This window comes from Pseudorca crassidens, chromosome 12 (genome assembly GCF_039906515.1).
Source record: "Pseudorca crassidens isolate mPseCra1 chromosome 12, mPseCra1.hap1, whole genome shotgun sequence".
Classification (NCBI taxonomy): Eukaryota; Metazoa; Chordata; class Mammalia; order Artiodactyla; family Delphinidae; genus Pseudorca; species Pseudorca crassidens.
This window is the reverse complement of record NC_090307.1, coordinates 49,084,408-49,101,375: the sequence shown is the minus strand read 5'-3', so window position 1 is coordinate 49,101,375 and position 16,968 is coordinate 49,084,408. Positions and strand designations below refer to the sequence as shown.

General features: G+C 40.6%; 2 protein-coding genes across 2 annotated transcripts in view; both read right to left on the bottom strand.

Annotated features, from left to right (window-relative positions):
• The window catches only part of AQP4 (aquaporin 4), a 68,753-nt gene extending 66,052 nt beyond the window's left edge, over positions 1-2,701 (bottom strand). Inside the window, exon 1 of the mRNA XM_067699421.1 lies at positions 2,666-2,701. The gene's annotated coding sequence lies outside the window, so the exon portion shown is untranslated. The remainder of the gene's footprint in view (positions 1-2,665) is intronic.
• The window catches only part of CHST9 (carbohydrate sulfotransferase 9), a 232,625-nt gene that overhangs the window by 16,808 nt on the left and 198,849 nt on the right, over positions 1-16,968 (bottom strand). The window contains exon 4 of the mRNA XM_067699412.1: positions 2,666-2,703. Within this exon, the coding sequence (XP_067555513.1) occupies positions 2,666-2,703 (38 nt within the window). The remainder of the gene's footprint in view (positions 1-2,665; positions 2,704-16,968) is intronic.

Genomic DNA, 16,968 nt, shown 5'->3' with positions numbered 1-16,968 from the left:
CCAAAGGGACAGCTGAAAAAAATGGGTCATGCATTCATCTCATTCTGGGACGTGAGCTGCCTAGCGGTTCCCTGCTCATTTTTGTCCTCTTCCCGTAAACAGACTGCGTTAACAGATTACTTTAAAATAGCATACTAATCTCCCCAGTGAGTTACACAGGAAAGAATTCGGCGTGCGCTCCAGAGAACTCAAATAGTTGTTTGTTCTCAGAGCTCAGGTGTGGTAAAGTAGCTGTGGGCTAAAAATGCACGCTGGCCATCGGCCAGCAGGCTAGAACCCTCCCTCCGCTCCAGCTCTGATTTCTCACGTTGGCGTGCAACTCGTAGCTTGCTTCATGGAAGAAGAAAAAAGGACTTGATTTTCAATTTCAATTTAATTACACAATCTATAGTGCCCAGTGGGAAGGATTTCGGGGCAAGATGAACGCTCACCAGTGCTCTATTTTCCATGCCTTTCTGATAAAGAACACTATTGATTATCCAAAGTGAGTGTCCATAAAGGTTTTCCAAGAGCCAGATTCTTTGGGGGGCAGAAGGGGAGGGCAGATCAAGAGGTACAAACTTCCAGTGATAAAGCAAATAAGTCCTGGGGCTGTAATGGACAGCATGGTGACTATAGTCAATCTTAGCATATTGCATATTTGAAAGTTACTAAGAGAGTAAATCTTAAAGGTCCTCATCACGAGGAAAACAAATGTTTTGTAACTTTGGATGGTGACAGACGGTAACTAGACTTACTATGGAGATCATTTCACAGTGTACAGAAATATGGAATCATTATGTTGATTCTAATATAATGTTATATGTCAATTATACCTCAATTTAAAAAAGAAATTAAAAAGGAAGGGACTTCATCTTGTAGCTCTTTGTCAGACTTTAGATAAATTAGAAGTGTAAGATGCCTCGTAGAGTCGTATCCCCGGCACATTTTTGAGAGTGGGGAGTGCCTTCCTACATGGAAGAAGAAAAGATAGAAATTCTACTGTAGAATTAGAAATACAGCTGGCAGACACTGATTGAACAATACAACTATCTGTTCTGAGAATGACTATATAACTAATATACTTAAGACCCTTACCTCTTAAGCTAAAGTCCAAAGAATTTCGCTGTCTTACTGGGACTGGAAACCATTATGATTTTATCTGGCACCAGATCAATGTTTAAGATTATAAGTAAATATTTGGTGTTCTATTTTGGTGTCTACCTACTCTATTAGTTTAGCCAAGGGTAAAAAGAAGGAAAGTACAGGAAATGAAAATCTGCCCCAGAGAAGTGGTCTTTATTTCTTGACCAACTGCTTTACCTTGTTAAGTTAATAAAGAAAACAGTTCTCTAAGGAAAGGTATTCCCTCTGTGACTTAAATAAATAAAAATGGTAGCAATAAACATTACTGGTTAACTGTTGCTCAGCCTTACCAAGCTAAGTATACACAAATAGTTGAAATACAATGTTAAACAGACCAAGTTCAAAAGGCAAATAAACTCTTTGAAACGACTAATTGACTTCAACATTGCACAGGGGTGGCATTTTCAAGTATTAAGATGGCTGCTACAAAGAGTCAATACGGTATTTACGATTCTATTCAAAAGAAAAATGGTACCCGATAAGCCTTAAATTTTGCCTACTGAATTTGCAATATAGTATATTAACCAAATGAATGAACCATTTTTTAAGCTCGATGAATTACAGGGCATCTGGCACAGATTAGGTAGAGCTAGAACTTACTTCGGTTGGAATGACAATGAGGACCAGAATTGGAATTTATTTTGAAGCCCATTAGGAGAAGATGTTGAAAAATGTACCCTTGACTGGTATACATGCAGACGCACCATTCTTCCCCTTGGCAAGGGTGAGTTATAATTTAGGCCAGAGGAGAACAACGACAACAAAAGACTTGGAGATTCTGGTCTATGAATGAAAGCTGTGCATGTTTTGCCATAGGCCAGTGTCTGCCTTCCCTGGGTCTAGTGACACAGGCAGCACTGGGAGAAACTTTAGCTCAGCTGGCCCGTGGGAAGAGGGTGGGATGGTGCAAGACAGGCCAGACTTGGTTTGGCTGTGTGGCTACATGTCTCAAACCCCTTAAACCGTTGTACAGAATGACTCCATCTACGGGTAAATATAAAAAATTAATCAAAAAAGAATGGATAAGAAATAGTGAGGCAGGCAGGAAGACACTGGCTAAATGTGGGTAGAAATCAGAGACCAGAATGGAAAATCCACTTGTACGTTTCCACTGCTAAGGGTTCAGCTCTTAACTTGTCTGGGAGGGAGTGACTGGGCGAATTAGAACTTGGGAAAATCACAGAGGAGAGTCACCTTAGTTAAGGGAGAAGCAGATAAAAGTATCTATTTGCAGCCATGATAGAATCAAAGAGAGATCATGATACGCTCCGACGGATGCTTATGTCAGAACTGGCAGAGCCCACTTCTCACTGTTTCCCACCCTTGGGGAGGATGGCAAGGAGGGAAGGAATGAGGTGAGGGAGACAAGGAAAGTGTACGATCATTTACAGAGGATCGGTTTATCTGTTCTCAGAACCAATAACACGCGTATTGCTCATACCCAAGAACTAGCAATGCCCTCCCTTCTAAATATTTACAAATAATTATTAATCTTTAAAGCAGAATTCTACATTACAGTTTATGAGAAGCGAGGAAATACCTGGCTGGTGATATGGTCCTGGAGTTTTTCTCTGGTCACTGAAAGAGAGCAAAAAAGAAATTCAACATGAAAGTACGAAAAGGAATAAAATACTGTACTGGTCTCACTCTGTTCTCACTCAAAACTCCAAAAGAACTCTCCAAGCAAGAATGTGTATCACAATAGGGACATTTATAATCACTCCAATAATTGGGATGAAGAAAAAAGTCAAAACCGAAATAAACCACATTAGGCAAAGAAAACAGAAAATGGAGTGGAAATCCGGGAAGGGTGATACCAGAGAATGTAGTAAACTTTGGCAGAGAAATGGTAAAGAGATGAAAGGACCAAAGAAAAATTTGAACCACAGCCAGTAAAGTCAAAGGTTTACAAACAATGACAACCTGTTCAAGCATAATATTAACACTGAACTCAATGAACCTTGAGGACCAGGCGAGGAGATTTAAAGTGGTGGATGGCAGAGGTGCTACTTTTCTCTGACCTATGAAGATGATAAAGACGTTCTTATGTTTTGGTACTGGCAGAGACTAAAGTACAAACCAACAGTCCTATGAATGGTATCTTGGTCAGGACAGAAACAAATCAGAGTAACATAACATATAAAAAGCAACACAGGGGTATAAATAATAAAAACTCTAAAATAATAAACCTCAGTCATTGCGAAAACAGCCTAAAAGTGATCAATGTCATGTGTCTTACATATAAGGAAAAAAGTCCTTAGGAATAATCAATAACCAACAAACCATCAGGAAAGAGAGGAAAGAAGACATGTTGTGGCCCTGCAGTTATTTCATGCTTGTGAACGTCTTGGTGTGATACGTACACTTTATTCAATGTGTCCTTTTAAAATTTTAATTAGGATGATTGTGTAGTGACATGCATTTATAAGAAATAATACAGACAGATCACCTGTACCCTTTACATCGGTAACATCTGGAAGATCTATAGTACAATAATATCACAACCAGGATATTGACATTGACATAGTTGAGACACAGAACATTTCCATCACCACAAGGGCCCCTCACGTTGCTCTTTTATAGTCACATCCATTGTCCTCCCGCCTCCACCCTCTTCTTAACTCCTGGCAACCACTAATCTGTTTTCCATTGCTATCATTTTGTCATTTCAAGAATGTTATGTAAATGGAATCATACATTTTATAACCTTTTGGGATAGGATTTTCTCACTCACCATAATTCTCTGGAGAGTCATACAGGTTGCTATGTGCATTCCTGTGCGTTTCTATCTTTTTATGGCTGAGTAGTATTCCATGGTAAGGATATACCAAAGTTTGCTTAGTCATTCACCTGCTGAAGGACATCTGGCTAGTTTCTAGCTATTGTGAATAAGCTGTTATCAATATGTATGTACACGTTTTTATGTGAACATAAGTCTTCATTTCTCTAGGATAAATACCCAGGAGTGCAATTGCTGGGTTGTATGGTAGTTGCATATTTAGTTGTTTAAGAAACTGTCAAAACTGTTTTCAAAAAAGATTTGTAATGAATAAGTGATATTTACCAGTCAGTTGAGCAACTAATAATAAGTATATCTGGAAATTTTACTAAGTGTTCAGTACTAGGTTAAGTGTTACATGGGATGCAGTAGAAGAATAAGGAGTCCAGAGAATGGAATGGCTCTGTTGAGTGGGATCTTAAATCTAGTCACTGTCACGAAATACCAGGGGCCAATCTTGGAGTTTCTAGATAATAAGAACCAATTTTCTACATTTTTTTTTTAATGGTACTGCCCAATCGGACTCTCTTGATACATTTTAATATTTAGATTTCCCTTGTCAGATAATATGCAGAGTGTTTAAAGAAGACTGTTTAATGGTTTGTGGGAAAAAAAACTTGCCTTTTGAATTAAATCACCAATATGTCCAAGAAGAGGGGGAAGAACATTCAGGAAGGAGAGAGCCAGTGGGTCCAAAACACAGAAAGGAAGCCAGCATGGCCGGAGGAAAGTAAGGGGAGGCCAGAATGGTGTGAAATGAGGCAAGAAACATACAGCCATGGTCATGTAGACCGTTTGGGGGAGATTTATGATCTTCCCCAAAGTAGAGGGAAGTCAGTTATTAAGGGGGTGTAGCCCAGGATGTGAGTAGGGGCACTGGAATGCCTTGGTCAGACGTGCATTTTCAGAGGACAACTCAGGGCTGGTTGCTACCTGGGGAATAGGCTGGAGGTGACGTCAGGGGCAGCAGCAGCACAAAATCTTAGTTCTGTTTCCTTAGGAACCAAAGGAAATCTGAAGGAATTCAAGTGAAAAATAAGAGCCCAAACAATCAAATAATCATAACCTAATCACGCAGCAGCCCACTGGAGTCTAGAAAACGGAGCAGGTGACAACCTGGCGTCTAATTTACAGCTCTGTCATTTACCAGACGCTTGATTCAGGGCCAGCTACTCAACGTTCTGGTCCTGTTTGGCCATGTATAACAAAGAGTTAACAGTATTTACCCCTCTCAAGATTTGTGAACAGTATTTACCCCTCTCAAGATTTGTGAAGATTAAATAAGTATGAATTTTGCAGGCAAAGGGTGAGAGAAGGGCATTCCAGGGAGTTGGGACAGGAAGAGTAGAGTCTCAGAGGCAAGGAGAGGGTGTGTTTGGGTAAATTGTGAGACATTCTGAGCAGCTTATATAGTATACGCATACATAGCACAGCAGGTGGGAAGGAAGGGGTGTGGGAAGAAGGTGAGACACCAGCTTTGGGAAAGATGACTTGAGAGGTGGGGTGGAGGATGGATTGATGGGGAAGAAGAGGACCCAAGAACAGCTACGAATCTGCTCCTCAGAAAAATGCCAACACACAGCAAAATGGGACAATGCAGGAGGCTAGGAGACCTCTGCAGCCATGCACAGATTTGCAAGAATCTGCAGTTTCAAGTCTATTTTGAACAGCAGGCCCCAACACATGAAATAAAAATTTCTCAGATTCCAGCTCCTCTGGACCATTTTTCGTCCCTCACAACTAGACTCATCAGCTGTTCAGGCATTTCCCTAACTTAATGAATTGAAAGTATGAGTTCAATGTCTAATATATTTATTCTAAAAAAACATGATCCCTTCAAGATGGCAGATACCACCTGAATGCTGGGTGTGCAAAGACACACACAGCAGGGCACCCACCCTCAAGGTCAAGGTCAAGTGGAAGAGAGAGGTAAGTAGAGATAAGTGGCAACACTGCATTTTAAGTGTTTTAACAGAGTTTTATGAATGACACCGTGTGAGAACACAAATGAAGAGCAACCGGTGTGGTTGATCTTGGGGAACAAATAGGTTTCCGGGAGAAATATTGCCAACAACCACTCTTATCCTCCCTTTTGGCTTATGCAGAAATATCTCACGAACAACCAAGGATCACCCATTTATTAAAAATATTTATTGATTGATTTATTTGCCTGCTTTGGGTCTTAGTTGCAGCATGCGGGATCTTCTTTGTGGCATGTGGGATCTTTCATTGTGGCAGGCGGGCTCTTTGTTGTGGCACACGGGCTTCTCTAGTTGCGGCACATGGGCTTCACTCTAGTTGTGGTCTGTGGGCTCTAGAGCACGTGGGCTCAGTAGTTGCGGCATGAGGGATCTTAGTTCCCCGTCCAGGGATTGAACCTGCGTCCCCTGCATTGGAAGGTGGATTCTTAACCACTGGACCACCAGGGAAGTCCCAAGGACCACACTTCTTATTGATTTTTTATTGGCCTTTTACTCAATGGAGTTTAAGAATATCTTCTGGATATAGGCATGTTTGAACAAATTCTTAGAGAGAGGATGAATACAAGAGCTTAAAAAAAAAAGATGAGATAGGACCTATCCTTGGGATGTAGGAATCGGAATAATGAGCAGGTGGAACTTGAATCAGATCTTCAGAAATGGCTGGAATTTGGAAGGCATCATGAGAATGACAGCTCTGACTAGAGGAGAGGGTCTTGGGAGAAATACGGTTGCCCAGGGTGACCTGGAAACAAGTCAATTGCCTTATGTTTGCAACAGTAGACAATCTGGGGGCAATGATGGTTTCTTCAGCAGAGGTGGAATATGAAGGAAAATTAAACTGGTGAATACATTGGACAGAGTAGGGAGAGCAATTGGAGAATACATAGGGGGCTTTGGTGGGTGGGTAAACTAGGTGATGGATTGGGGCCTAGACCAGGGAGGTCGAAACGGGAAGGAAGAGAGAGAGAGAGAGAGAGAGAGAGAGCGAGGAAAATCAAAGGAGTGCATGGAAGAAATGTTTGAGAGAAATTGGTAACAAATGGATAAGGGGAATAAAGATTGGAAAGAGTCATATCTGGCTTATTTAGTCACTTAATCAACAAATATCTGATCAGCTACCATATGTCACATGTGGTTACTAAGCTCTGGGGATTCAACTGTGACCAACACAGGTCTGGTCCCTGGCTGCACCCAAAGAGCTTGCTGGCTTGGTTCCCTGCTTTTCTGACATTGTCTACTTCTGGACTATAGTCTACTTTTAGCCTTATCCATTCTGTAGCGATGCTCAAGCTGTTTTGAAAGTACCACATGTGAAATCTTAAGACAAGGAAACGAAGGTGAGGTTACGAATCTCTTCCTCTTCCTTGGAGTGCAAATACGCCCATTGTATTTCTGTGTATTTCGTACGGTAATTGGATATTCTACAGCTGCCAGATTCTGGAATATCGCATCCCCCCTCCTCTCCATTAAAGGGTATTTTAGGAAGGAACATGACAATCTGGGGAAGAGGACCAACATGGTGATCTGTAACAGGGCAGACCAGGCAATTTGGTGAACTAGGGCCCTGTCTTTATCTTGCAAAAGAGGACAGAACTGTAAACATTGCTTATGCAAAGGCTCAGGGACCAGGAATAGTCCAAGGGAGCCAAAGATGGGAGCAGGGGAGCGGTTTCAGAGCAGTCCATGGGCAGGAGGGACTCAGTGTCTTCAGAATGTATCTACAAGTTATGCCTGTCTCTTTAGAGCCACTGCCTTGTTGCAGTCCATCAACAGCTCTCCCCTGGATGGTGACATCAGCCTTTTGCTGGTCCCTGCTTCCACACTTGCTCTCCCTAAACTCCTTACTACATCCTATTTGCCTTGCCCCATCTGCTTCTTGCCCATCTTTCCAACCTCGCCTTGATTTCCATTCCCTCTCCCTTTCCACCCTCCAATCACTTTGGTCTTATGGGAATTTCTGGTCCTTTTGACCTCTGGTTCTTTGTGCAAGCTGCTGTCTTTCCGATTTGACAGGGCTAGCTCTTTCAAATTTCCAGGTTTCAGTTTAATACTAAGACCGTAGGGGCTCTTCTCTGGTCACCCATCTTCTCTTGTGATCCTTGATCTCAGCCCTTCGTTTATTTCTTTCCCAGCACTTACCACAACTTGCGATTGTTTTCTCGTTTGTATGTTCGCTTGCTTCTTTGCTCGTTTCTTCTTCTATAGTGTGAGCTCCCTGAGGTCAGGGACACTGCCTATCTTGTTTTTGTTTTTTTTTTAATTTTGTCTTTTTAAAATTTTGCTATTTTCTGATTTGAGACTACAGTACATAATCCTTAAAGTTTTCAAGTAAAAATTCTGGCAATAACATTTTATTAACAAGACAAGATCTCTTATGAGGAAACCACGTTTAAAAATAGAACAAGAAAAAGTAATAACCATTTTTATGAGGCGGCTGATTTTAATATAAGTGTAAGAGCACTAAAGAAAGGTTTAATTTTCTATATCTTATAGCAGTGGTTACTAACACTTAAAGAATGTGGGTCCCTTTAAAATATCAATAAAAATTAAAATATGACAATTGCTTATACTTTTGTTATTTATTAAAGATGTTTTATAAAGTGTCTATAAATTCAACACTGTACAAAAAAGGAATCTGTACCTTTTTTAAAAATCTATTTTCTTCTTCTATGTTTTATTTATTTTTTTAAATTGATTTTTTTAACAACTTTATTGGAGTATAATTGCTTTACAATGTTGTGTTAGTTTCTGCTGTATAACAAAGTGAATCAGCTATACGTATATACGTATATCCCCATATCCCCTCCCTCTTGCGTCTCCCTCCCACCCTCCCTATCCCACCCCTCTAGGTGGTCACAAAGCACGGAGCTGATCTCCCCGTGCGATGCAGCTGCTTCCCTCTAGCTATCTATTTTACATTTGGTAGTGTATATATGTCCATGCTACTCTCTCACTTTGTCCCAGCTTACCCTTCCCCCTCCCTGTGTCCTCAAGTCCATTCTTTATGTCCGCATCTTTATTCCTATCCTGCCCCTAGGGTCTTCAGAATCTTTTTTTTTTTTTTTCTTTAGATTCCATATATATGTGTTAAAAATGGTATTTGTTTTTCTCTTTCTGACTTACTTCACTCTGTAAGACAGACTCTAGGTCCATCCACCTCACTACAAATAACTCAATTTTGTTTCTTTTTATGGCTGAGTAATATTCCATTGTATATATATGCCACATCTTCTTCATCCATTCATCTGTCGATGGACACTTAGGTTGCTTCCATGTCCTGGCTATTGTAAATAGAGCTGCGATGAACACTGTGGTCCATGACGCTTTTTGAATTATGGTTTTCTCAGAGTTTATGCCCAGTAGTGGGATTGCTGGGTCATATGGTAGTTCTATTAAATTGATTTTTTTTGGAGTATAGTTGATCCATCTTTTTTATTGTTGTATCCAGGGCCCAGTGCTGGCACACTCTAGGTGTTCAGTACAAATTTACAGAATGACTGACAGTATTTTCGGTCGGGGGCAGCTTGTACCAGTTCCCATATTTTAAGGGCAGCTGCTTCTGGCTCTTGCTCGCTAGTGAAAGGAAAGGTTCAGTGGTTAAAACTCACTAGATGGATCACATGAAGGCCTGAAGGTGACTACTGATAAATTCTGACCCATACCAAATACTTTGTTTTGTGATGGCGGCCATTTTTGTATTAGTTCCCAATGGATTTTCAAGGATTTTAAAGTATCCTAGTAATAGTGATTATGTCTAATGTCCTTTTCCCCTCCTATTTTATACAACATCTGTAGTAGCCTAGTTCTGTATTACAAACATAATAAGTGTTCAAAATTGTGGAAATTGAAGTGAAAGACTGAGAGTTAATTCTAGATAACTTACAAAACACCATTTTTATACTTTTCCTGAAGGTTAACAATATTTTAATTGTCCTTTTAGTTTGAATTTACCCAAATTGCCACCATTTTCTTTCACTAAACTGCTATTTACTAAAATAGGGCTTCTTAGCATAGTTACAGTGAAGATTCAAGCTTCTGTTTAATTGAATTATGGGGTTTGCAGAATTAGGGGCCTTGGGTGGTGCAGTATTGGGGTAGACTTGACCTGAGTGCCCCAGTTACAGGTAGGAACCCAACACACAAACTTGGGCTGTGTCTTGGGATGATAAGACAGACATGTCGGATACAGTTTCCCTGGCAAAAGGTCACAGTGAGTCCAGGATTTGTGGTTTCTGTCCAAATAAGGAAGAGGTACGTGATTTTAGGTGATGTAAGTGGCAGGGAACATAGCCATGTTTTAAAGGGACTTAGGGACCAGTTCATGAACAACTCAGGTAACAAGGTAGAAGCCATTTTGGGGACTGAAGGGTAAGGCAAGGGCTGATTTAGAAGGTAACAGGGTTGGATTCCAGTTCCTAAGGTCAGAAAGTCTGGTGAGGATCATGGGGAGTCGAGCCAGATGGACCACTTCTGTGAGATACAGCAACTTAAATATGAGAAAAATGGTCTCCTCCCTTGAGCTATTAAAACCCTAATAAATTAGAATATATAATTATATAATTATTTTGTGGCTCTGGTGGTTCTGATTGCAGCTAATGATAATTTTTTCTCTTGCTCACGGATAGTCTCAGCCTGGTGGAGATGTAAATGTTCCCTGGCTGAGACAAGAAAAAAGGAGGGAATCCCACTTAAGGAAAACCTAAGTCATTCCTCAATTTATTCAAATCATATTGGAGAAAGAGGAATGGAATTTAGGGGATAAATTGTAACTGCATAAGCCATTGCTAATAAAAGATTAAGAAGTATGTGGTTTAGCATCTTTTAATTATTTTTTCTAGCCTCTTGAATATACAATGTTTGAAATCTCTGGTTGGATCAACATTATTTTGCTCAGAGGTTTGTGGACTTTGCATACTGATTCTTTCCTGTTTCCAAGTACATTTGCTTTTAGGCTATTTTTATTCACTTTAAAGGAATTTTAATAACTTTCTGTTGACAGCATGGACAGCTGGTCTTGAGAATTAAAGAAGATTCACTTGCTGACTGAGGAAGGAAGTGACATCAATGAGCTTCTAAAGTCAGCCCAGAGGGGGAAATTGGCTTGTGAGAGAGTAGCCTTTCATGGCAATGTCTTTATCAAGTGATGCCTTGAGATGCAAATTGATGTATCAATCAAACCTATGGTGCCTACCTTCAACCAACTGAGTGCAAAGTGAAGGAACAATGCCCTGCAACACTAAGGAGGAAAAGGATGAGGGGGGTAGGAACCTAGGGACTAAGTGAATTATGGGAGCTCGTGATCCCCTCTCTGGGCTGATGCTTCACTCTCTGTCAAGCCTCAGTTTCTTTGTCTAGAAAATGAGTTTGATGTAAACTGTTGGTTGAAGTCAGTCCATTTCTGTGACAGATGGCCAATAAGACAATGTACTAATAAATATAGTGGAGACATGTTATCTCACGACTTTGTCTCAAAGAGTGCTCTCAATAGTTTTTTATCTCCCGCTGAGAGTGAGTTAGAAAGAGAGATCTTTAAGTGTCATTTGTAGCTACTACCTTGATTCCTTGATAGTTCTAAAATTGGCATTCATTGTTTATAACTCTACTGCAGAAAAAGTCAGGCACCAAATGTGGACTTTAAGTAATAATGACCATACTAATAGCAACTATCATTGTCGTAATAACGAATGACAATTCTTCACCACCGTCAGAGACTGCCTCTGGAGGTGCAGTATCCATTTTTCAAAGGTAACTGTGGTGCAAGTGGAGTGCGTGTGTATGTGTGGGTTGCATCATGTGAGTGTACGTGTATGTGTGTATACACACACACCTGGGCAAAAATGAGGCAGAAAAGTACCTGGATACATTTTACGGTTATGAGCTGAAAAATTAAAATTGCTGATTTTTAATTTCTTAGCTCATTTTACAAAGTGTTTGAGGGATGGCTCAATAACAGTTAAATAATCTGATTTTGAGTTAATCTAGAGTCAAAAGGGGTTTTATTCAGCTCGTTGATAGATGCAATAATGTTGACTTCTTTTCCTTGTCAATAAACATATTTGGGGATTCAATTACATTTTTAAAGTTTATGAGCTTACATTGTAACTTGAACCACTCAAAAGATATTGGTTAAGTAAAGAAAAGAGCGATGAGCTCTCAACAGCCACAGTCTTCATGTTAAAGGATTTTCAGATTATCCCCAAGCAAAACTCACTCATCTAATCCTACAGCAATATTTTAATGAGCATCTATTCTGGACCTTATGCTTGGTGTTCTGGAAGTACAGAAGTAAAGGAAGCAAGATGAGCACCCCCAAAAAATAACAACATGAAGTCATGGAGCTGTAAGAGATTTACTAGTAAACTGCGTAGGTAGTCAGATCAAAAGGTGTTTAAATCTTGATATAGTAGAAATGGTGATGGGTTCACTTTCAGACTTTTCTAGTCTTGGCTTTGCCACTATTAAGCTGTATGACATTTAGCAAATACCTTCACTCCTGTAGTCCTTGCTTTATCCTCGGTACATAATGACAATGTTGCAAATACAGATGGTCTCTAAGTTTGTTTATAGTTTAAGTTCTTTGGCCATGAAAAGAATCAGGGAGATTGAAAATTTCCATAGAAGTGGCACAAATAAAAAAGAGGTCGTGTTTGGTGGGGGATTCCGAGGATGCTTCATGGAAGAGATAGCATTTGACCTGGGTAGTTATATTCATAAAAATAGGTTGGAGAAAAGGTATTTCACCTGAAAGGGAAAGCATGAGCGAAAGCGCAGAACCAGGAAATGCATGGGGTGTGTACGAGGAGTAGTAAATAATTCTGCTTGACTTCAGTGAAGTCTGTATATTAGCGAGGTGTGTCATGGACCAGTATCTTGGAGAGTCCTAAATACTTTAGGAGAGATTTTGACATTTATTTGGTAAGGGAGCTCTAAAACATTTTTGAGCCAGAGGGTGATGGAAACTGTTTGAAGAAGATGAATCGAACAGTGCTATGGCTTGAGCGTGAGAGGTGCCGGTACGGAGATGGCATAATGTGGGTGAATGAGAGATACGCTGTGTGAGTAGAATGGGACTTCATTCAGATGGGGGCTGGAGTGGCAGGGCAGGTGGTGGAAAGAAGGGAACTAAAGATGATCAAGATCTTGAGCGTGGTTGTTTGGGAGAAGACGCTCTTAATGCAAAGATGGAAACAAGGAAATAGGGCCAGTTTAAAGAAGTAAATTTGGCGAGTAATGATGGAGGTGGAATGATTAGCTCCTTTCAACATTTGTTAGGTTTAAAATAGCAGAAAGACATCCTGGAGGAGGGCAGTAAGTGAGATCAGGAAAGAGGTCTCTATCAGGCAACCTTCTGCAGAGAGATGCCCAGGGAAGCTACAGAATGCAAGACTCTTTTTAAAGTATATACAGAGAAATAATGACCAAATTAGAACTTTGGGAAACAGGTTTTTTTAATTTATGTTCAATGATGCCTCTTTAGGTAACGGAATGCAGATTTGACATCGTCTGTGGTGAACAAGAGATGCTGTCTCTAAGCTATTACAAGGATTTACTATCAGGAACTAGCAAGTTAGAAGTTTGGTTTCAGAGCTTAAGTTCTCTCTGGTCCTGGATTTGAGTCAAAGGCTTTGATTCTGACACCAGTTCCGTTGGTGTGTTTTTCCTTTAACACACTAAATAATTAACTGAATTCTTCACGGATACGGACTGGCTGTCCACAAATTTAACTCACTTCTGACACCTACCTGCCTTGAGATAGAGTCAGATCCTACAGGCTAAGGGTCAGTCCTAGATGCTTGCACACAATGCCCTGCCCCTCGACACACACGTGCACGTGCACACACACACACCACACTTCAGATGCCAGCTGCAAGTCCAGCTTGTCCCCTGGGCTTCTGACCTACTGGCTATAGATCAGAGGTCCTCATGACCCTTTCCTTGCGTTTGATTAATTTGCTAGAGTGGGGCTCACAACTCAAAGAAACATTTTACTTACTAGATCACCGGTTTGTTACAGAAGGATATAACTCAGGAACAGCCAGTGGAAGAGATGCATAGGGCGAGGTATAGGGGAGGCACGTAGAGCTTCCATGCCCTCTCTCGGGGTACCATTCTCCCTAAACCTCCACTCCTTCACCAAGAGGGAAGCTTTCTGAACCCCAACCCTTTGGGTTTTTCTGGAGGTTTCAGTACACAGGCATGGTTGATTTAATCATTGGTCATTGGTGACGGATGTCAATCTCCAGCCCCTCTCCCCTCCCTGGAGGTCAGGGGTGGGATTGAAAGTTCCAATCCTCTAATCACAGGGTTGGTTCTCTTGGCAACCAGCCTCCACCCTTAGGTGGGGTCCAAAAGTCACCTTATTAAGATAACAAAAGACACCTTTATCACGCTCATCATTTAGGAAATTCCAAGGGTTTTGGTAGCTCTGTGCCAGAAACTGGGACAAAGACCAAATATTAGAGATCTATTTCTTATTGTAAATCACAATATCATCAAGGCAAATCGCAAGTTCTAGTAAAAGAAACTTAGGCCGATTTCCTTATTTATAAACTGAAGCTTATGAAAGTGTGGGACTTTCCTAAGGACACCAACCACACAGATTTTAGCAATGGTCAAGAGTGGAGGCTAAGCGTTCAGAATGTCTGGGCTTGATTCTCAGCTTCTCTCCTTTCTGTCTGGGTGGCCTTGGGCAAATAACAACCTCTGTGAGTTTTCTCATCTGTAAAATAAGGATAACAAGTATATTATAGGATCATTTTTGGTAATTCAACGAGTTAGCACAATATCTGGCATCTGTAATGACTCGTATGACAGGAGACTCCAGCTAAGGATAACAAAACCAGATTGTTTACAACCCAGATGGAAGCTGGTCTTCAACGTGGTTAAGAAGAGTAACAACAACTTTCAAGACAGCCAAGTATCCTATTCTGGAATAACCAGGGAGTGTGGGAGAAAACTAGGGATAATATGTATTTTCAGTGTCAAAAAAATGAAAAAGAAATTTAGTCCAATTTAAATGATTAACAAGTAGTCAAACATTTAAGAACTTTAGCTTAGCCAATTAATAAAAATGAAAATGCTTGGAATCCTATTTTCACCTTAAGGCATAAACGCACAGGCATATATCCAAGTCCTGCTCTGGGCTTCCAGTCCCCAGCCTGCCACACAGAGGCACAGGACAACGAAGCCTGCAGCTTCCCCTCCAGTGCCGGAGGGGTAGAGGGACCAGCTGACACAAAGGACTTCCCTCGAGAACTGGGGGAGTCAGTGCCTCTAGTGAACTAATTCTCACTCTCCTGTAACACATGCTTTGAGAAGAAGAATGTGTGCAATTTCCTGGTCTGGTCACCTTTTGCTGCTTTTTAGGGTGAACTACAATATGGCACCTGACAAAGACTCTCTCCTTGATCAGACTTTAGTCAGGTTCCTTTGACCTTGACTTTGACCCCTGTCCAGTCTTCTGCCAGCCTTGCCCAGTCTTAGCAAGAATCCTGCTAAGAGTAAGAGTCCCTTCACACTCGATCTGTGATCAAGTTCCTCATCCCCCACCTTTGCTGTGTAAGTCTTTGGTCAGCCTTTAGCAAGAATTCTGTTAGGTCAGTTTAGCAAGAATCCTCCTACCCTTTAAGGTCCCCTCTTAGTCATTTTCCATCCACTGACTCCACACTGCTCATTGGCTGTAAGTCCCCACTTGTCCTTGTATTTGAGCCCATCTCTCTCCTCTGTTACAAACCCCTATTGTGACAGTCCTGAAAAAAGTCTTCTTTACCATTTTAACGTGTTGGAAATTTTTTCTTTAACACACCTAACATTTTATCATTAAATTCATTTCTTTCTTTTCTATCCATTATGCTGTGAAAAATGACTGAGTTTTATTAATTCTTTATTAAGTTTGCAGATCCCATGTACCCTCAACTTCTAATTATTCCTGGTGATGTCTTAAAGCCTTAGTATTCAATCAGGGAAACTGTAAATGACACAATCGCTCAGTTCCAGACCCTGGACTTCACAATGTCATTTACAGTAGGGTCCACAGTCTTATTAAAAGTAAGGTCCTCTGCCCCGCCCACCTTTGGAAGTAGCAGGAAATACTAGCTTATTTTTGAAAAATCAAATTATTTTTGAAATGGATTCCCCTTTTCCTTTCAAATTCAAGCAAGATATTTTTAAAAATCATAGCTGATTTTTTAAGGGTAATTTTTAGAGTATTAGAGACTACAGACAGTATATATGGATGTTTTTTCAATTACCTCTTTTCCATACATCAACGCTTACCCACTCAAGGCTAGAACTAGCTAAAAGGATTGCTAACGGGCTGTAATGGTTAGTCAATCTCCCAGCTCTTTCTACATGATGTAAACATACCTCCAGAGAGGTTGTTTGGATTGAGTAGGTTACAGTTCTGTGGAGAGAAGTGAAGGCTGTGCCTTTGTCAGTGGTCCCTCTGTATGATCAGTGGGTCACGCCATGGCATGGGGACAGCCTGTGGTTCAGGCGGCAGAGACCGAATGTAAACAGACAGCTCTTGGTAGCTCCATGTAACATCATTTTTCCCAGTATCAATGCACCAGACATTTTCCTGGACAATACCCACAGGAGAGGACAGACTGGTGATTTTTATGCTTTTATTTTATCTCCCTTACATTTTGGTATATTTTTTGGCATTTGGGGGAATTTTGCCATGTTTGCTTATACATTTCAGAGGTTCTAAGTATATTCTAATCACTCCTCCCTGCCCAAGGTAGGGGGTGAGGGGTGAAGGGGAGTGGGGAGGGTGGTAGAGTAGCAAAGGGAGGTCTCATAAAATCAGTTCTGTGGTGGGAAAAGGTAGAGATAAAGATGAACACGATCTATGGTTGTATCATATCAAATTCTTCTTTACTCAGATACTTATTTATTTTACATCATTAAAATTAATTAGGAGGAAATCATTGACGAGTCACTTGAATTATAATTGATTCCTAGCTTCTTACTTTTTGTAAAAAAAGATTTTTGGTTTTTAAAGCTCACCATTTTTTCACTTAGCAGGCAAATGTGTTGCTTATTCTGTTTCACAGTGGTGACAGAATCATTTTGTTTTGG